This window comes from Phlebotomus papatasi, chromosome 1 (assembly GCF_024763615.1).
Source record: "Phlebotomus papatasi isolate M1 chromosome 1, Ppap_2.1, whole genome shotgun sequence".
Lineage (NCBI taxonomy): Eukaryota > Metazoa > Arthropoda > Insecta > Diptera > Psychodidae > Phlebotomus > Phlebotomus papatasi.
The window spans coordinates 21,760,743-21,783,376 of record NC_077222.1 but is presented as its reverse complement, the minus strand read 5'-3'; the positions used below and the strand labels follow the sequence as shown (position 1 = coordinate 21,783,376).

At 32.9% G+C, this 22,634-nt stretch overlaps 1 protein-coding gene across 3 annotated transcripts in view; it reads right to left on the bottom strand.

Annotated features, from left to right (window-relative positions):
* LOC129798183 (sodium/calcium exchanger 1) overlaps positions 1-22,634 on the bottom strand; it is a 326,830-nt gene that overhangs the window by 11,698 nt on the left and 292,498 nt on the right. For all 3 annotated transcript variants that reach the window (XM_055841206.1, XM_055841207.1, XM_055841205.1), the window contains 4 exons: positions 16,650-16,749; positions 9,085-9,204; positions 1,194-1,352; positions 911-1,082 (listed from right to left, as the gene is read on the bottom strand). In XM_055841206.1, the coding sequence (XP_055697181.1) occupies positions 911-1,082; positions 1,194-1,352; positions 9,085-9,204; positions 16,650-16,749 (551 nt within the window). The remainder of the gene's footprint in view (positions 1-910; positions 1,083-1,193; positions 1,353-9,084; positions 9,205-16,649; positions 16,750-22,634) is intronic.

The window sequence follows — 22,634 nt, the reverse complement described above, 5'->3', positions numbered from 1 at the left end:
AAATACCCGATTCATAAAATGTTAAAATTGTAATAATCATATTTTAAGTATAAATAAAAGTTCATAAAGTTAAATTTTACAATTTCTACTTCACAATTCTTACGTTTTATAAAAAAGTTATAATCATGTAAAGACTTTTAGTTACGACTATTGAAAAATTAAAACAGTCAAGGGGTAACTCATATTAAGAAACCCTTGAGAAATGCTTCGCGAAACCCGAGAAATCCACTCTTTGCATCGTAAAACCGGAAAACCCTAAAAATTGCATCACGAAACCCGACAATCCCAAAAATTGCATTGCGAAACCCGAGAAACCGGAATCCTTTGTCAGAAAATGGAAATGAGTTGAAATTAGTTCTAGAACCGGAGGCATGATTCCCTAAGGACCAAAGGAGAGCTAAAATGGTTTTTGTCTAGATTACGACCGCTAGAGCAAATCCAGAATAAAAATTACAGGATTTTTCATTACTCATTGATATAAAGATTAAGAAACAGAGCATTAAAGTTTTAGATTATAGAGATTATAGATATATTTTCAATTTAGATATAGTTTAAAAAAAGTTTTTTTTTTCTTTAAATTAGAAGACGGGAGAAAATATCAGTGGATTTTATGTTATTGATTGGCTGTTCCACAAAACGTTCAATTTTATTTTTCTTCCAATGCAATATGTAACCCTCCCACTTTTAAATGTCCACCCAAGTGAAAATTGCAATTGCAACTATAAAGAAAATTCATCCGGAACCATTGAATTGAGTAGATGAATTTCCCCAGAGTGCAAGGAAGAAGCCAAAGAGGAAGTTGAACTAAAAAGTTCTGGATGGAATTGCACATTCTTGAATTGGGGCACAATTTATCCCTTTAAGCTGGAAAGGGATTAATTCTTTTTTTTTTCTTTTGTTATACACTTACTTTCCTGGCTCAACCTCAAAGTGTCGACCTTTGGCGGCATGATACACAGCCGCTATTGTCCAAGCCACTCCGATGCCCAAGAAGACATTCACTGCATTGCTGCCGGTAACATTTCCGACACTGGCGTCTGCATACTTGTCCTGAATGGCAGCCACTTTGCTGGCAAAGGTGTCTGGTGAATGGTACAAAAAAATTAGCGTCAGATAAAATGAGGCAAGGGATTGGGGTTAGAGAAATTATTGTGATATGTGAAACCATCCATGTTCGGATACTGCATTCTCACCTGGTATACTTGTGCCAAGGGCGACAAATACGATGGCTGTCACGGAGTCTCGAATGCCCAGGGTGCAACCAAAGTGGGATGCCACGTCGCCAATGATTGCTGTTACAACCCCAATGCAGAAGATTGATATGACGAAGCACAAATAGCCGCCAGACATATCTGTGAATGAAGATATTCATGTTGAGAAGAAGAATTGTGAGGATAAGGAGAAAATGTGTATATTCAGCATTTTCAATGGTTGTTTCACATTGAAGAGGATTTTACTCCAAATTGCCTTTAGTGGCTTTTGCTTTCAATGCACATTCTTTGAGTAAATATTTCCGGAAAGTATATGGTTATTTAACTATCTTTTGGATAGTTCTAGGAATTTAAAATCAGTGATATGCATGAATTTAATTGGTTCAATTCGAATTTTTCAATTAGGAAAATTTTGAAAATCGAGAATTCGATTTTAGCACCTCTAGCAGTAGGAGTACGAAGTTATAGTGTTCCGAAGAGTCATAGTATTGCACTAAAACTTTCATAAAATCATTCCCGATGGTAAAATTTGTTCACTTTTAACCAAACTTATGACCATTTGAAGATCTATGCGGATAAATTAGAGCTTAATGGCTTAACGACATCCACAAATATACACAGAACTTATCAAAATTGTCAGCAAAAATTAAATAAGATCTTCATGACTCCAGTATTTGGTATGATTTTTTCGGTTTCGATCAAAAACCCGAAAGCCAAAATCTCAAAGAGATAAAATTCCGAATTGATCGAATTCCTGAAGAGCCATAATCTTGAAGGCCAAAAAAAAAACCAAGGTAGCCAAAATCCTGAAAAGTCAAAATCCTGAAAGAAATGAAATTAGACAAGTGGAATAATTTCCCAAAACAGAAAATATCCCTTTGCCTCCAGCAAGTGTGGACGAAGTCGTGGGAGTAGTTATGACATTTTTAGGTTGCTTTAGGAAATTTTGGCATTCTTGATTTTGAGCTTTTTAGATTTTAGGGTTTCCAGATTTTGAAGGGGACCACTTTTACTTTTTATATCAGAAAAATTTTACGAAATCTAAATTTCCATTCCTTTCTCTCTCAAAAGCTTTGCATATGTCGATGTCTTTTTTTTGCAATCATCTTCCTTTTCTTGCAAGCATCACAAGAAATACAATTTAGATATGAGTGCGAGATAGAAAGGGTTAGTCAAAGTTTTCCGTGAGCTACATCTTCTCTGATGTAGGGGAGACTGGGGCACATGTAACCATTTTCGATAGATGCGTATTTGAGGCAATTTTCCAAGCACACAGTGGTTTTTTGGAAAATTTTTCTTATCTCATGTTTTACCCTTGGGTATAGGCAATGCATCGAGGGTAATGCGGATGCTGGAGAACTTTTGAGTTTTCCATAAAAATAAAATTTGTGTCACTATGCATTTTTCTCTTTTCACAAAATACCTGGGGTAGAAGTAAACACTTTCTGGGGAGGATGTAAACACCCTTTTTTCCACCCTTCAAAATAACTTTGCACCACTTTCAAATATTTTAATTACTTCAGAGATATATAAAGACTGTATATTTTCAAAAAATCATTACACTTTTAACAAAGAATAATTAAAATAGCAAAAAAAACTAAAAGCATGCAAATCAAAGACATTTTTCAATGGATTTTCCCTATATTTTGACATCATGTGACTTTTTATTGAACACAGAGCCACCAATTTTTTCGTAGTCAATTAATTAGAAATTTCGCATGAAAACAAAAAAAAATTGCCATTTATTCTACACTCACGACATCTACAATTACAGGAAAATTGCCTGTTTACATCTACCCCAAATGCTGTTTTCTGTCCAATTGTTAATTCTTTTAAAAAATTGAGAATCTCAATATCTTTAGTAAATACATTAATATAACCTTAAAGGTTGTGGGAAAGAACTGGTATTGCTACATTTCGATTATTTTACACAGTTCTCAATTTCTAGGTGGAAATCCAAATGACCAAAATAATCGAAATATTAACATTTTCGAGAAAAATGTTTTTTATTTTCAAAGTACTAGGATTTTATTGACCAATTCATCTGTGTGCATACATCCCCATGGTATCTATGAATGCTTATGGGTTTTATCCTCTGGAGTCTTAAAATTAATGAAAAAATCACAGTGTTTACAACTACCCCTGTTTACTACTGCCCTAGTTCCCCCTACACCAGTTTCTAATGGGATCGGGAATCTTCGTTTTTTTTCATTTTGTTTTTTTACACTTTTGCTTTTCCCAGTTTGTCTTTGGAATCTGTGACTCCGGTAATATTTGTTTTTTGGAAACTTTGTCTTTGGAAATCTTGTCTTTCATACATTTTGCACAATTTTCGTAAATTTTGTCTGTAACGCGTTTTGCACAAGTATATTTTATAATTTTCCAGAAATTTCCCTTTCCTCAGAAAATTTCCATTTGCCCCAAAGGATGAAACTAAAAACTTCCCAAAACACAGAGAATTTTCCTTTGCCCCAAAGGATGATACTAAAAACCTCCCAAAAACAGAAAATTTCCCTTTGTCTCGATGGGCAATACTGATTACTTCCCGAAACGCAGAAAATTCCCCTTTGCCCCAAAGACGAAACTAAAAATTTCCCGAAAAACACAGAAAATTTCCCTTTGCCCTGAAGGACGAGACTAAAAACTTAAAAAAACACCATTGTAATATCATTATTTTATTTAATAAAATATACTTGTTTAAAATATATGAAAGACAAGATTTCCAAAGACAAAGTTTCCAAAAAACAAAAATTACCGAAGACAAAGATTCCAAAGACAAATTCGGAAAAACAAAATGGAAAAAAACATAAAGATTCCGCAAACCGTTTCTAATATAGAAATTTTTGAAAAAGAGTAAATAAATCGCACTGCTTAAAATTTCTGTTAATTTTTAAATATTTGCTATTACCGGAATATTACCGGAAGCCTGAAGTGCTAGTTGACGTATCCGTAGCTTTAGCGCTGATTATTCTGCCATTTTGAATTTTGGTATTCTTGATACTTTTCAATCGTTATCAATGTCAACGATGGCCCCGTTCAGTAATAACCTTTTGAAGAAACAAAGCCAATTCAAAGCCAAGCCAAAGCTATTCAAAACTATACCGGAAGCCTAAAATGCAAGTTCATATACCCGCCGATTTAGAGCTAATTTTTCTGCCATTTTGAATTTCGGTAATCTTGACACTTCAGTCGTCAACAATGACAATAACAGTGTGTAACAGTTTGCTGAAAAAGTGAATTTTTGTGTAGTTTTGTGGAATTTCAGGATGACAGAATGTTTCAATTGCACTTTTATTAAAATAGGGTAAATGTCCTAATTCTAAACCATTTCCAGAACTTTGACAGAATATTCAACACATTAAGTTCATATTTTTTCTGAAGAGAATTACATAAATTTGCTCCTTGACTCTTCTAGAATGTTACTGTTTAGTGAAATTTCTTTAGATATAATTTGAAAACTTCTTAAATACAAGAAAAATACGCAAGCGTAAAATGCTTCTATTGGAAACATATTAATCCAAATGGAGACAAGAGAAAGTTTCTAATTGGAGACAAACAGTGTAAGTGAAACCGCGACGAAAGGCTTCCAAAACTTTGTTGAGTTGCTCCTGAGTGCAGGATTTGTTTTTATTCCTGGTCTTTTCTCCTTTCCCATCTAAAACAATAAGAAAATCTCTCCAAAAAATTATATTTTTGGCGTTTCCTATTGAAGCATTTGCAGACACTTTAGAAAAACCCTTTTTGTTTACAAAATAGGTAATTATTTCATTTAACAACTTCATGTACCGGTTAGAATAAAGATTAGCATTTAATTTAACCAATATTATCCAGAAATATGACATAAATGTTAAACAAAATGGATAAACAACAGTCACTTTATTGTGTTTTTCATTGGAAAACATGGTGAAAAGGTACACTTTTAATTTTTCTGAGAAATTAACAAATTAAAATTTATGAATATGAATGGATTTTCGCTTTATTTGGAGTAAAATTAACTAAATAATGAAACTGTGGTATAGAAAATATATAAATATAATTATTTAGTACTGTATTTATCACGAAAATAATGACGTTTCCATTTGGAGTAGTGAAAAATTTCCATTTAGAGCAGGTCTTGAATTAGCTTAATTTAACCTAAATGTACTTTTCATGAACTTTCTCACTTTTGTGTAACTCGTCAGTTTAAACGTTCGAACTTCTAACGGATTTTTAAGTAAGTTCTCTTTGATTTACCTTCAAATCGGTACAGAAAAAAACCACCACCGGAGAGAACTCTCAAATCGGGGAGGTAATTATTTGACGAGAGGATTCAGGATTTTGGCTTTCGAGAATTTGGTTTTTCTGGATTTTGAGTTTTCGGTGGCTTTCGGGATTTTGGATTTTCGAGATTTTGGCCCATTCGGAATTTTGACTTATTGGGATTTTTACGTTCGGAATTTTGGCTTTCGGGTTTTTGGCATTGGAATATTGACGGATCCCGGTCAAAATCCCGAAAGCCAAAATCCCGAATGCCAAAATCCCGAATTCTTAAAAGTGTTACAGCTACTCCCACGATTGCACCCACGCTTTCTGGAGGCAAAGGGAAATCTTCTGTGTCTTGGAAAATTATTCTAAACATTTTCCCCCATATAATTTTATTCATTTCAGGATTTTGAACATTCGGGATTTTGGCCTTTTCGGGATTTCGACGTTCGGGATTTTGGCTGCCACCGCTAATTTTTATAGGTCTTGCCTATTGAAGTCTTATGACCAGCGCACAATAACTTTTGTTTGTAAACATGTTTTCAAAATTTCCCATTAGAATGAGCGAGACGACTAGATTTAGATCTCGCTTACTCTCACTGAAATGTCAAAAACATGTTTACAAAACAAAAGTTATTGTGCGTCGGGCATTATCCAATTTAGTTAAAAATTCAGTATTTGCAACTACCCTATATTTACTAGGGCCCCAATTTCCCCTATGGTTATTTATTTATTTATTTATCTAGATTATTTCCTCCTTTTATTTTAGCCGATGCTCTTTATTTCAAACTATGATCTGGATCAATAAGGGTTGAAAATAAATCTTGTCAAGGCTATGTTGTAAATATAAATTATTCATCTGAAACTGCTCATATTGAGACAAGGCAAGGGTGACAAGTGAGGCAATGTTCAGGCTCAAAATAAGCTGTTACACAGCTTATGTACACCACCTCTAAAATTTTCAATCTCTTGGAAATGTGACTCTATCTCCTGTAAAAACGAGAAATTCTCTTCACATAAGGAAGAAATTCTATGAAAAATAAATTTGAATGGCCCACAATGAACCCTTTTCTCACCCTAAAAGCCCATCGTAGCACTTATTGTCACTTCATCCCTTATTTTGATAACATGATTTCGAATGGGTTGAAATACTTTGGATTTTTCTCTGTGACACTTTATGACTCGTTCGTCTATTTTTACGTTCACCGCAGCATTTTCAGTTGGTCGTTTTGCCAACAATGAATTTTAATGTGGGGCTCGTCCAAAAAAAGGCGGATGAAAATCCTGGAAGTGCTTGAATAACGTACACTTTGAGAGAATTGGATGTCTTGGCGTGTTGTTTTCTGTATTTTTGGAGGAAAGTTGGGATGTCCTTTTTTTACCATGGGGAAAAAATCGGGAAAACTTTTCAATAGACTGTCATATGAGTAATATTTTCTATAATCCTCGAGGACCATCCTCTTTTTTTGCCCCATTTGTTCTCAATAGAATTTTCTCTGAATAAATTGTCGATTTTGCAAGATATTGTGCTGTGAAATCCGTTAGAGTTAATCCAAAGAAAACTAATACAGTAGAGTCTCTCAAATTCGAACGATTGGGGGGTATTTTTGACATTTGTCACCTCTCAAATTCGAACGATATTTTTAAAACTAACTGAATTTATGTTAGATTAAATTGCACTTTGAATTATATTCCCGTAATTTCTCACAAGTCTTAGTAGTAACATACTTCCTTTTCATTTTATTCGCACATAATGTGTGTAAATATTCAGGAAATAGCACGGAAATATGATTTTTAATCATCCACAACACGATTTTTTTAACATAACCCTACAATTGACATTTTAAATCCAACCGGCGCTCGAATTTGAGAGATTCAGATTTGAGAGACTCTACTGTAAATACTGAAGAAAGAAAACTTTTGTGAAAAGTTTTGAATTTGAAATAACATTAAAGTTTTACCGAACCACGAGCATTTCCATTTGAATTTCAAGAGTGTGAACACTGAGAGTGAGAACACCTGAAAATTTCGTATGGTAATTTAGTGTATGAATTTTCAATGATTATTTCACACTAATCTACCTATAAATAATTCAAATTAGTAAACTTTTTGACATGTACGCTGAATAAAGTTGATGGAGAGATTAAAAAAAAATCTCTCGACCAAGTAATTTTGTGCTACATTTTTGAATAATTCTGATTACTGATTACTATTTAATGTGAAATCAAACTTTCTAATTACATAGGGTAAGTGTGCCAAATTTCGGCATAGTTGCATATAAGCACCGAAGTCCTAAGTTTGAAATGGAATATTTTTAATTCATATTGATATTTTTTGTTACTTCCTTTTCGGGAGGGATGTGTGAAATCTTGAAAACTAGTTTATCATCTTTGTTTTCTTTAAATCACTTTCTAAAATATTGAAAAATTAATAAAAATATGGACTTTGCTTTGGGTAGTATTTCGGCCACTTTGTGTGAAATACCGACCACCTTTTTCTGACCACTTTTTGTGGTAGAACGGATAGAAAATTTCAAAACATCAAACAGAAAGAGTTTAATATTTAGTTAAATACGTTTATATGAGCCACAAGCCCTGAGATCTTCCGTGTAATTCGTCCTGAAGACCTGAAGAGTAGCATCTCAAATTTACGCGCAGATTCCCGTACCAATTTGCCCTTCCTGAACTCTTTCAATGCCTTTTCCACATCATCTTTTTCATAGAAGTGATGTTTTTTTTCTCTGGATATTGTAGAACTCAGAAATTGAAAAAAAAAAAACATAAAATGAATAAGAAATTTAGGAAAGCAAAAGATGTTGCCGGAATAAGCAACACTACCTCACCGGAGAGATGCTCACAAAGTATATACTTTTTACTCGAAATACAGGATCCAGCTGGGAAATTTTGCCCGAAATTTAAATGAAAACTTTAATGAAAACTAATCAATTTTCATGAAAAACACCGAAGGAAAACCTTTTGCACTTCACCACAAATCAGAAGACTGCTAGAAACACAATCGATCTGTCACATTTTTTGTAAGACTCTTTCCACACTGAGTTTTTACAACGCAATTTAAATTCAAATTATACCTAAAATTTAACGGTCTTTGTGTTAATACATCCTCAAATGAATAAATATTTGAAAGCAAAATGAATTCATTGACTATTCGAAGATTACATACAAAATATTAATTAATTTATTTGCATGGCCGAAATTACACTCAAAGTGGCCGAAATTAGAGCTGGCCGAAACTTGGCACACTTCCCCTACGCTAGTTGCCAAAAAAAGCAGCAGGTTTAAAAAAAATTAAAATATAAAGGTCGTGTACCCTCGTGTTCCGTTTTAAACATTTTTCTATAAGAGAAAAATTTAAACAAATATTTGTTTTTAAAGTAAAGTAATTGATAGGGAGAGAAACTTAAACTTGCTTTTTTCAAATTCAGTTTTAGACATTTCTTGAACCAACATTTTTCGCAACTGTTATTCAAAAGCTTCTGCGAACGACAGAGGTATACCCAAAGGACATATTACCATGTTCCTTCTCGAATTTTTTCTACATAACTTTGTATAAGTTTCCATTTTACTGAATACATAAAAAATGCAGAAAAAAAACTAATGGAATGTTTACATACCTGTAGGTGGAATAAAGGCAAATATAATCTTCCAGAATAGTGTCAAGAAATGCATTATGTAGTCAGCACAGCTTGGAGTTGGCTCCTCACCGTCACCCTCATCTGAGCCGCCGTCATCACCTGCATAAAAACATATTTAAATCTCTCATAAATCGAAGAATTTTTGACTTTACAAAAAGCTCTCAAAAGTTTTTTTTTGCTTCCAAGTAAAGGAAATACATCTGGAAAAAAATTTAAGGAATAGGACAAACTGTCGCCTTTTCTTCCTCAATTTTTTTTTGTGTACCATTTTATATGTACATGATGGGTGTATTGTATCCCTTTTTTACATTTCCATCTTTGGATGGAAAATGTTTTCACAACACAAAGAAAATATTTGTTCGCAACACCACTATAGAATGATATTTGAATATTGGCTAAAAGGGACAAAAAATACCATTAAAGTTTCTTTTGGTATGTCAACACATGGGGCGATAATGTTTATTTATTGTATGTTCAAATATAATGTAAATATTTCAATACATTAGATTTTCTCACGAACGCCTCAACGTGTATCTTTCTTTTTTGGTAAAAAATGTAAGAAGAACAAATAAACCTAGCATTTCCAAAAGCTCAACTCGTGACTTATTACACTCAAAAAAATCCACGGTTAAATGGGTATGTAAAACAGGGTTTGTCTATCAAACTGATGCCAAACCCTGTTTCAACCTAAACGTGGCAAGGTTTGACGTACAAGTATTTTTTAAACCCTGTTTCAACCAAACCCTGAAAAGGTAGAAAGTCAAATCCTGTTATGGATATTGATTAACCTTGCCGTCAGTAAACCTTGGCAGGAATGAAGACCAATCCTCGTCACGATTATATTTTAAACTCTGTTTTCGTCAAACCCTGGCAAGAGTAAACCATAATCCTTGTCAGGGGTATATTTTAAAACCTTTTTCTCAGTAAACCTTGGCAAGAATGAAGACCAATCCTCGCCATGTTTATACCTTAAACCCTGTTTCGTCAAACCCTGGAAGGAGTATGGCTTAATCCGTAACACGGGTTACACTCAATCCTTGTTTCCATCAACCCCTGGCAAGCGGAAAAACAACACTTGTCATGAGTTTATTCAAATCTCGCCTCTTTCAACCCCTGGATGACTATTTTTAACCCTTGTTAAGATTAAAATCAAATTTACTTGGAAAATAATTAAATAAAACTAGAAATTCTTATTATAATATTTTGCATCACTAAGGAAATAAAAAGTAACGGCTAGAATAAAAAGTTTATACTTTAGTCGTTATTTTCTTATTTTCTCAGTGAAGAAAAATATTATAAAAGGAATTTCTAAGCCTTATTTAATTGTTTTACATGTAAATTTGACTTAAATTCTAACAAAGATTGAAAAATGATCTCCAAGAAGTTTACTTAAGTGAGATTTGAATTTCTCATATACATACATCAATGTAGAAGTATAAAAAAATTATAATTAGGTTAAGTAAACATTTAGAATTTATTACAATAAAATAGTACTTGTTTCTCTTACAATATATCATTATAATTCCTTATTTTACTATTAAATAATTACAATTTAACACAAATATAAGAATTTATAACTCCTAGTTATTTCATTACTTTAAACTTTATTATATTATTATTTTTTAAGGTATCATAAAAATATCTGTAATTTAAAGCTTTTTTAAACAATATTGGCAAAAACTAGGGAGTAAATTTTACAACAGCATGAGAAAAGTTATTTTCAAAATAATTAAGCAAAAACTTAGGAAAATCTATCAAGAAAAATTGACAGTATTTGTTTACCTATATATTCTTTCTCAATATTTAATCTTATCTCAATGAAAAATAAATAAATATATCTAGATTACCTTAACAGCTTTATGGCGTCTACACACTAGTAGATTTTTTTTTAAATGCCTTTTTTAAAAAATTCGGACGTTTCTACCGACAAGGATATGGGAAATTTGCTTTAAAAAGGCATTTTTAAAAAAATTTCTTTTTTTTTGCAGTATTGCAACTTTAAATAAAATATATACATATTCTTTGATAACAAAGTACAACATGTGAAGAATATTTTCTCATCTCAAAGCTTCAAGCCAGTGAGAAACTTTAGGATAGAGCCTTTACAAATTTATTTAAAGCCAATTGAGAAGCATCAACTGTAAAAGCTCTTTTTAAAATCTCAATTTGTGAGATTTATATGCAAAATTTTTCGAAATCTAATGCATCAATTTCATCGAAAATTTGCATACTTCTAGAGTTGATGGTTTAAAACTTAAACAAGGATTTGTTTTTTTTTCCTTGGTTATACTTTATTTTGCACGGCGAAATGTAGTGTAAAATACGCCATTGTTTCTTGTAAAAAATGCTATTAAAAACAAATTTCATGTTTTTAAACTTTCGTTGAAATATAACTTTTGCTCAACTGCTTATAGCAAATATTTAGTTTTCTGATTTCATAGTAAAATTATGTGAGTTATGTCTCCGAAAATCATTTTAAAAGATCAGCCTCTTAAAATTTGTAAATGAAAATTTTAGAAAATATTGTTCTAATGTTGTACTTTTATGTTTCAGAGTTGGATTTGAAGAAATATTCTTTATTATATTTGAAAAAAATTAAAGAGGGCATATTTTTTGGTTTCTGAAACCTACGTAATTCCTGAAATTAATCAATCCTGCTTCAGCCTGCACCACTTCAAAGGATGTGTAAGCAGGACGGTGGCAATTATTTTATTTTGCACTTTCCACTGCTCCCTGGCGTGCTTCTGCTCTCTCCTCTTATGAAATTTTAGGTAGAATTTCCATGTTTCAGTATGATCCTCTCGTTCGAACTTCTGCAAATCTGGAGTTCCGACATCTAAGAAAAAATGGCAACACAAACTAAAATTACAAAATTTATCTTAACCGTTTAGACATGTAGATAGATAGATAGATATATAGTTGTTTATTCATTAGCAATAAATGAGGCTAAATCCCGTGGAAAATAGAAAACGTATAAAACGGTTAACTCGAGATTAAAAAAAGAAGTTAAAACGTAATCTTGACACAGTTTAAAATTCAAAAGTCTTTAGAATATTTTGTGGTGAACAGCATTTCACAGTTTTTTCACTAAAATCACGAGAAATTTTATCGATTTTTTTAGAAAATAAAGTTAAAGATAAGAAAATAATAATTTTTAAAATTTCGTGAAAATCCCGTTAAAAATACAGAAAACGCCGCACTTTAACTTTGGATGCGCACACTTTGCACCAATACTAACCGTGGCAAGGATGAAAATCAACCCTTGAGAGATTAAAACACTTAAGGTTAACTCAAGGTTAAAACAGGGATAAAATCCTAATCTTGACACGGTTTAAAATTTAGGCGTACGGAAAATCCTCAGTGAACAGCATTTTCACGCTTTTTCCACTAACACCTTTAAGAATTTCACCGATATTTTTTATGAAAATTAATTTCTCACTGTTTATTTAGGCATTGATGGTGGAAAATTGGGATAAACTCTGTGAAAATTTGAGGAAACGCCGCACAATGGCTTTAGTTAGACGCGCACACATTGCACCAATATTAACCGTGGCAAGGATGAAAATCAACCCTTGAGAGATTAAAACACGGTTAACTCAAGGTTAAAACAGGGGTAAAATCCTAATCTTGACAGGGTTTAAAATTTAGGCGTGCGGATAATCCTCAGTGAACAGAATTTTCACACTTTTTCCACTAAAATCTTCAAGAATTTCACCGAGATTTTTTTAGAAAATATATTGCTCACCATTTATTTACACATTTACGGTAAAATTGACCCTAAATTCAGTGAAAACCTCATGAAAAAGAGAGAAAACTCCGCACTTTGATTCTTGACGCGCACGTTTGGTTACAAACTTGAAAAGAAAATTAAGCACCACTTACCACAGAACTTTTCACAATTTACTCTTCTTGTCGCTGATATGTCCCTGGGTGGTCACTGTGGGGGCTCATATTGAGCCCCAATCCCAGAAATGTCAACGCGAATGCCTCCATTCTTTGAGGCACACTGAACACTAAACACCATTCTTCTCTTACTGATTCCACTTGACAAGTTTACACGAGAAACCCTTAAATGCATTTAAGAATCTCGCCATGATAGAAATTTAAAACCATTCAAACCTTGCGCAAGATTTAAACCGATGTATTAAGGTTAATAGTGAAATCCTTCACTAAAAAAAGGAGTTAAAATTGCTGAAACAGGGTTAACTCATGTTTACAGTTTAAAACCTTTTTAAAATTAAACCGTGACTAACCCTGTTTATAGTCGATTTTAAACCTTGCCTCAAATAAGCTCTTTTTTGAGTGTAGATATAATATCGTCATTCCGATCAGCATTTGTCGTACCTGAATTTTTTCGATTTCGAAAGTGTGTAATTTTTTTTTATTAATATCACACGATAAAAAAGCTTTTATGTTGTTTTTTATAGTGCTATTCCAATGAAAAATAAACAATTTTTATTAAGACTTGACTTTACTCTTCTCATGTGCTTCTGCTTTATCGACTTTTTTGTATTGGTTTTTGTCACGACACTTTAGTGGTTTCAGAACACGACGAGGACTGGGGAAACAATCGAGACAGGAACCAACACAAAGAAAAGTCGATAATACAGAAGCATTTGAGAACAGTAAAGTGCATAAAGCAGTAAAGTGAACCATAATGGTGCTATTACAATGAAAAATGAACATGTTTTTAAGTGCTTTACTGTTCTTAAGTGCTTTTACATTATCGACACTTCTGTGTGTTAGTTCCTGTCTTGACTGTTTTCCCCAGTCCTCGGCGTGGTCTAAAACCACTAGTTGTGACAGGAACCAATACATAAAAAGACGATAATGCAGCAGCATTTGAGATCAGAAAAGTGTTAAAAAACGTTCATTTTTCATTGATATAGCACCACTATAAGATTTTCTGGTGATAGCTAGTGGAATTAATGTCATCTTAAGATTAAAACTTTTTTGATTTCTCTAAATATTTTTGGTGCGAACATTGATCTTCTTCAGTGGCTATACGTGTATTTTTGTTTTATCTTAGTTACTGAAAACAGTCCATATCAGGACCGAAAGCTCTGGGGAAAATAAAAAAAAATGTTTTAATCCTCAGGTGACTTCAATCCTACTGATAATCACCGGAAAATCTTAAACTAAATTCATCACACCAGTCTAAATTTCAAGAAAATTTCATATTTCAATAAAAAATATTTTAAATAAAATAATATTAACTGGTTTTAGTTAATAGAAAAAAAGCAATATTTATCGTAACTTCATGGTTGGTGAAGTTATGACAATGTTTTAATTAAATTTATTTATGAATTATAATTTACTGAAACTTCTAGTTAGAAAACTGCGTTAATTGGTTGCTTAGCTGGTAATAGTACTGCTTACTGGCAAAGTATCAAATTGTAATATGATTATACATATGATTATATTATCTAATGATTTTGTTCTAAAACTTTTTGTATGTATTGTACAACATTCTACCCTGCTTGTATGTACTCGTAAAGGCTTATTAAGCCTAATTTGCAAATAAAGCCAAAAATATTAAATTATTAATAAAATAATTAACAAATATATTTAATCAAAAAAAAAAACTAGGAATAGAGATACAATTAATCTTCCTAATATTTTTAAATAAAAGTGTTTTTATCACTAGAAAAATTCAAATTAATTTATGTTGTATTTAAAAAAAAGGTTGCTACAAATTCTAACATTTCCATGCATTCTAGTTCTAGCTTTATAAAAATGCTACACTTAATTGTAAATTTTGTCACATGAAAAGTTGATAAAAGAATGCTACGACAAATATTGATCGAAACGACGATATTTAAAAAATCGTATCATTTGACGAGAAAAGTGACAAATTCAAATTTGTCAAAGATTCGTAGACGACCCTCTCTGTAGTGCAAAATCAGAAAAATGTTCTACAGTGAGGGTCGATCAGCCACCTCTAAACGGCGTCTGATCATATGATATGGTCGTCGAAGAAAAACTTTCTTGTCTCATCAAATACAGCACCGTGAGAATAGTGCCAAAATTTTTTTTCCTTGTTGAAACGCCCTAATGTACATTCTAGAACTGTTTAGTATTCGGCCTTGAGATACCGTTAGAAAGAGTAATTCAAGGGCACTGACATACACGAAATACAGGGAGTTCCGGCTTAAGTGAAAACGGTGAAAACCGATTGAAAGAATTTGATATGAATTGTCTTCTATTGGGAACTTATTTATAAAATAATTTTTGAAATGCCCCTATGTGTATGCAAATATTTTTCACTCGGTCGTTGGTGATGAATATAGGCTGAGAAATTGGCTCCGAAAATGTTTTGCATACACCATGGCGTTTTTGTAACTTATTCCAAAGACTTCTCCTGTGGGTATGCAATTTTTTGTGTCACTGGAGTGAATTCGTGGGTTTTTTTGGTTTGGAGAATTTCTTAGAAACCGAAACTCCCTATACACTCAGTCCCGGTATTAAGTCATTGGGAGTCAATTTATGAAATCATTTTTGAAATACGCCTGAATGTATACTATTAGCGACGCGGGAAATTTGAAAATATTTTGCTAATTTTTCAGAATAAAACTTTAATTTCTTTTGTTAAGGTATTTTTTTATATTCTAACCATTTATTGAAGAACTCTGGCCACAGAGTACTGTTTGTTAATGCATTTCTATTAAACAGATGAATCTTTTTATTTGAACTAATTTTACTCCGCGCGAAATTCATTCTACGGCAGATTTTTTTCGGTCCCGAAAATGTGCATAATACCGAGATTGAGTGTATTGGTCGAATTAATTGTTAACAGCTATTATAATTACGTTGCTCATTTTACATAGTAAAATTACATAAAATTTTTGTGCATTTATATTTGTACATAATTTTATCTATAGTTTTTCCCATCTCTGGTATGGGTAAAAGAATAAGGCACAAAGAGATGGAAAATGTGTGAAAAGATGAAATTTTCTATTGCCCACAATTTATTGCTTTTGTGGGAAATCCAACAAAAACCTCACATTGTGACACTTCTGGAAGAATTGATAAAATTATCGCCCTTTGATCCAATATCTTAGATATGTCTCCCAGATATTTTCATCGTTCCACAATTTTCACGCCACTGAATTCGTGATGTTCTTTTTACCACGTTCAGTTTGTAAGGGAGGGGTTGGTACAGGAAGCTTTATCACGCTTCGATAGTTCGGTGAGCTTTTCCGCATTCAAATACTGAGACTAGAGAGGGTAAGAGATTGGGAAGTTTTTCCCGCAGGGTGGTGGAAAATTCTCGTACTTTTCTCTCGACTGTGCTTCTGCCACGGAATATAATTTATGCTCTACCACATGTGATTACTTCTGCGTGACCCTCCATGGTGTCGAAATGCTGTTTGTAACCAAAGAGCAAACTTCATGGAAGAACTTAACCAGGAGCTACTGGAGCTTTCAAGTGCGAGAGAATTTTTCATATAGTAGTGGAAATGAGGGGTTATCAGTGTCCTTTTGTCAGAGGAATTTTCACACCATAAAGTATCAAGAGATGGAAAAATGCACATTTAGAGTACCTGCACTGACAGTTAGCGCCTCCGAGAATTGCTCCTTCCACGATGACGTGCCGATGAGGAGGGATGCATTTGCTCTCTGAACCAGTTTATCGACAGTATTCTGCAATGAGATAAAAAAATAGAATTTTCATGAAAAATTCTGCTGAGATAAAATGATTATTTGACCTGCATGTGAAAGAAGGAGATTACATTTGAGATTTTAAAGTGGAAAACCGAAAGGTATTTTATTGCAGATTGAGGAGTAGAAGAGAAATCAAAATACACTTAACTTTTGCAATTGAAAACACTCCATTCGGTTTTCCTCAGACTTTTATTTCGCAACATCTACCCAAGTTTCCGGATGTTTCCCGGACATTCGATTTCACCAACTCCCCTTTTGACCAATTGAAAATGTAATTATGCTACATTCACCCTTTTCCAGCCCCAAACCATATGAGATTCAAGTGAGAGAAACAAACAAGAAAAGAATGGTAATAAACTCAATTTAACACAGATGTGACTTTATACCTAAACACTGATCTCTATTCAATCTTCTGATTGATTAAATAAATCCCATTGTTTCTACTTCCCTACAACATCACTCATTCCACAATTTGACTTTTTTTCTCGTTGCCAAAAGCTTTTTTGCAAGCTTTTGGTGGTTTAGCTGAGTGGGACAGGCAGCTTTTTTTCAGAGCTCCCTCTTGCCAAAATCATTGTTTGACCAATGGAAAAGAAGTAATCAATCAACGTGTCACGATGCTGACAATTTCAGTAAATTGAACATAATATAATTCTAGCGTCACATGCGTATCCATCTCCAACAGTGTGATAACGTAAAAAAAAAAACCACCACAGAATAAATTGAAGGTGAGAAGGACAAATGGAATCATTACCAAACCGATGTCAAAACTGGAAGAGTAGAAGGGAATAATGACTTCCTGTCATGGAAAGAAAAACAGCAATTTTTATTTATTTAATTCTTTATCCCCTGTAGTTAGTACTGATTGCTATATTCACGTAACGGGAGGATTTTGGAATAGCTTATTATGAAACAGATGATGGTCATAAGCTTTAACAGACCCCTTTTAGTATTATTATAGCTTATATCTGTTTAAAAATATTATAGATTTTTTCACTATAATTATAGTAAATATAGCTATATTAATTATAAGTTTCAGTACAATAATTATAGCTTTATACTTGATTTATTACTCTTTTAAGGTAATTATGCAAACTCAGGCGATGAATGGGCATTTGGAGAGTAAAATTCATATTGAATTGATTTTATCGATTTTGGCCTTACAGAACAGTTCTCACAAAACGATTTTTTGGCTAAAACAAGTGGTTAGCAAAATATTCTGTTTTGAAGAAATGTGAAATTGAGTAGAAATGATTTTGAATCATATTTGGGATATCAAGATGGTTCATAATTTGTGAATTTCCGATTCATCAACAATATTTCACTATTTTCATGCACAGAAAATTTGTTATTTAACGTTTTGCCGTGCTATCACCCTAGGATTTTTTCAATTTGTAAATCCAATTTCATGTTCAGATGAATTGTTCCTATGCGTTATATTGCATTGAAAATCATTTGAATTGATAGATTTGCGCCTATTTATTGATATAAACTAATACTTGTCCCACCAAAATATGTTTAAACATGCGAAAATAGCATAAATGTGATTGCTCAATAAAATTTGAATTCAGCAAATTAAAATGTTAAAATTGCTCATTCATTTCAATTTTATTGCAGTTAACCAAGAAGCCTTTAGAATCAAATTGTTCTTATTAAATTTATTTACTCATATTTAATTATTATTTGTGGCCAAAAAAATAAGATAAGTACAGTGATTTAGTGATAAACTTGTACGGAAATGAAGCTTCAGTATCGGGAGTAATGTGCTAAGTTTTTCCAAAGCCATTCATAGGAAATTATTGTGCCCAGAAATCTCCAGTCTTTTCATGAGCCTCCTTGCCTACAACCCTTTCTTCTGACTTTGTGAATCCTTCTGCATAATAGATAAGTGATTTATGAGACGTTTTAAGTACTATCACATATTTTCCGGCGTCATTCACAATCAAAAAACTCGCGGCACTATTTGAAATTGAGCAAATTTCTTGCAAAATGTGTCCTGGCTGTGAGAATTTTCAAATAAATTCTAGAAATCTTATAATGCTCAATTGGCTCAATTGAATTTAAAATTAAATTGTGAAAATCCTAATGTGATAGCACCGTTAAAATTAACATTTACTGACCGTTTTCATCAGTCTATTGATCAATCTGCTGCAGATGACTTTTGTCGCCAAAATTCCACTTATAATTGATTTTGCATGTATTTCAAGGAATGCTTACAACACCTGAGTTGGAGTTGGAGATCCCTTATAAAGCAACTGTAGCAAATTTTGGCATAGTTGCATGGAAGCGCTGAAATTCCCGGTGCTTTGTTTAAGCTACAGGGAGTGGGAGTGGGCCAGTAGTTGGCGAATCACCAAAATGATCCAGGCAAGACCGGTGTAAGATCTTCCAGGGTTAGCTGATAAAAGCGATTCTTCGTAAATAAGCAGTCCACGACCATGAGGTAAACCAATGATTGTGCAACTTCACACCGAGATAAAGCTCTACAGGCAATACAATCTCTGAAGACTTCTCAGAGGTTTCCTTAACTTGAAGAGATTGAACGGATTGAATTAAGTGGCTTAGCAGACAATCTCGATATCATAGCAAAACCATCGCCAGACATAAGCTAACTGGTGCGTGGAATAGTGCATCAAGAAGCTTATACGGGCTTCAGACCTGAGACTAAGCCATATGACTTAACTGCTCTAATTTTTCAACAATCAAGATTTTTTGGAAAAATTTGACTTAGTATTGGATTATTAAAGACAAATAACATATTACGTTCTGAAAGAGCAATAAAATTGGTTCCTATTTAGGATTTTGAGGCAGTCGGGAACTGGGCTAAACCTCCAGTCTGAAGACCGCTTTAGGCAACAATTGTTCCAACGCCTATTTGTGGCTATTTGGAAGCCGCAACAAGGATCCTTTCAACAGTAAACCGGCCAATGCGCACAAGCATTAGGCTGAACAACCTGGTCTTCGGCGTTCTAAGCTCAATGTGGAACCATACGGTAAATGGAGATAAGAGATCTTAAATCTCAATAATAAACCAGTTAAGAACATTAGTTGACCTGCTTACGGGCCACTATGCTCTTAGCTCCTACTTAAACGAAATAAGCATCAGCACAGATGAGATTTATCGATATAGTCTAGAGAACGAAAAGGATAATATTTACATCCTTTGCTACTGTCTAGCATTTGGGATACAGCGGAGGATATTTCTGGGCGACAAAGTTTGTCCTATTCTGTTATGAAATGGTCCTAACCTGGATCTTTACTGTCTTTTATTAAGGACACCAAAATAAAGCACTAAGAAATTGAAGAATGATGGGTACACTAGATTGACCTGTTGCAGTGCCTGGGCCTGCTTTAGGACCACCTTAATACTCTAAAAAAGACCCCTTCCGACTTAAGATTTAGTGAAAAATTAAACTTAAATAATGAAAAATCCGGCGATCGTTGGATGGGAGGAGGTTCAGCCCAGAATAACAATTTCTTTTCTTCCCAGAGCTTTCGATGCTCTACGCACCTTCTTCAGTGGTCGAAAATGTTAGGCTTTTTCTGGGACTTCGTCTCGATTGGGGACAAGGATTAAGTTAATATCAACGTCTGTTCCCTACATTCTGATGCTCTAGAAGGAATTTTGACAAAGGATAGTACAGAAATTATGGTCAATAATTTAGATTGAAATTTCTGTATAATAAAGCGGTTCGAAATCGCCAATGAGCATTCCAATCCTAAAATTTCGTTTTGTTATATTTTTCAAAAATCAAATAATAAAGGTTTCAAAAGCATTAAGTTTTACATGTAAACCTCTTTTATACTAGGACTTGATATAGTTCACGACTGCTGTGACATTCTACGGTAGTGTACCTGTCATAGCTTCACAGTAAAAAAAATTCAGCTACTTTACCATGATTTTCATTCTAAATTTTACATAAACATGTAATCGTGTGTATTGATACACATCTGTGCAATTTGTACACATTTTATCTAAAAACTGTGTAATTTGTACACATTTTGTCTGAAAACTGTGCAATTTTACACTAAATATGTAAGAAACTGTACACAACTCTGTAATCATTCGCAGTTGGTTGCACAGTTTACCATTAGGGGAGACCGAGGAGATTTGGGACACTTTTCATGTTTTGACTTTTAGACAGTATTTCAAAAAACCACGATAGTGTATTATAATTTTATGCGGTCTATAGGATACTTATGGATATTGACTTTATAAAAAATACTCGATAAAACTTGGAAAACAACTGAGTTTTCTTGGAGAAGATAAAACATTTAATTTGACGCTTTGTCCCAAACCTTCCCGATGTGGGGCAGTATGGGACGCAAAAGGGGATGATTGGGATGCGTTTTTTCGCATAATTTGCATTATTGGAGCACGTTGATTAATTTTAAGTACTAGATTAAAAATATTTCTAATAGAAATAAAAATGTTTAATCTTTTTTTCATACTTAGAAATTAATATCAATTTAATTTGTACGGTAGTCATTTATTGTCAATCAATTATTTAAAGTATTTTCTTCTTATTTTCCATCTACCTTTCTTTGCTTTTTTAATTATAAGTATTGCAAACATGATCATCAAATTCCACACGCGAGTAGATTTTATAGCAACTTTTTATTTTGAACTAACTGATGGATTCCTGTTTGATTTTATGACAGCTGCATGTTACCTGTTTTTTCCTTATTTCTCTGAAAAAGCTCTCGTCTTGCCTTTTCTGGAAAATTTGTGAGAATTGTAAAGGATATTGCTCGAGAAATTTTCGAGAAAATAGTTTTTAACGGGATTGAGCAAAGGTCGAATATTCTCTGGAGAATAAATCATTGATTTCCAAGACATTGATGGTTTATTTGTCTCTGCAGGCAACTGCTGATCTGTTAAAGTTTGCACAAGATGTAGATTTCCAGTAGAAACTGGGCATTACTCTCCATTTTGTCAATAAAAAATTGCATGCTACCTATAATCTTGTCGAAAATCAACGTTCCATTCATCCCCTTTCAGGTGTTCCAAACATCCCCGCGGGTAGTTCTGGTATTTAAAACTTTTAAGTAAAAAACAAGAGCGTATAATCTCTGAAACTGTTATAAAAATATGTTCCCAGATTACACTTCCAGCTAATAAGATAAAAAGGTTTTGATTATGTATCGCTGATATTAAATATTAAGAGCAAAGCTGAGAAATTAAAAAATACAATTTTTATCAATTTTAAAGAAAGTTTTCATAGAATTAAACAATAAAACTGAGGATATCCATTCTTTTAGTCAAGATAGATCTTAATATTGCTTACGATTGAATAGTGGTTAAATCCCATTTATTTAAAAAAAAAATAATGAAAAAATCGCCTTGTCCCACACTACCCCTGTCCCAAAGCTCCCCGGTCTCCCCTACATAAAATTTAAATTACACATTTTCAGACTACGCGTTTTGCTGAAATACATGTTTGAGTAACTTTACAATAATAATCATGGTAAAAAGGCAGACCAACGATTATCCTTGTGATTTTTTTACTGTATGTAGTTTATGGGACATCAATAATATGTTGTGATTAGTTAAATGGTATCGTACTTGCATATTAATTTTTTTATCGTTTTAAAATGATTGATGATTATTCAATCAGAAAGCGTACTTGTGTTATGAGTTAATTTAAATTAATTTTTGGGGATCATATTTGTCTTTTTATCGATAAATAGATAAAACTCTAAATATTGAGTAATTCAATTATAATACAAATTATACATTTAAATGCAAATTAGCGATAATAATGTGAATCATATTAAAATTTTAATGACAAAGTGTGATAACACCGCAATATGGCAGTATTGAAAATTTAGGTATAATTATGATAAAATGGGCACCATAAATT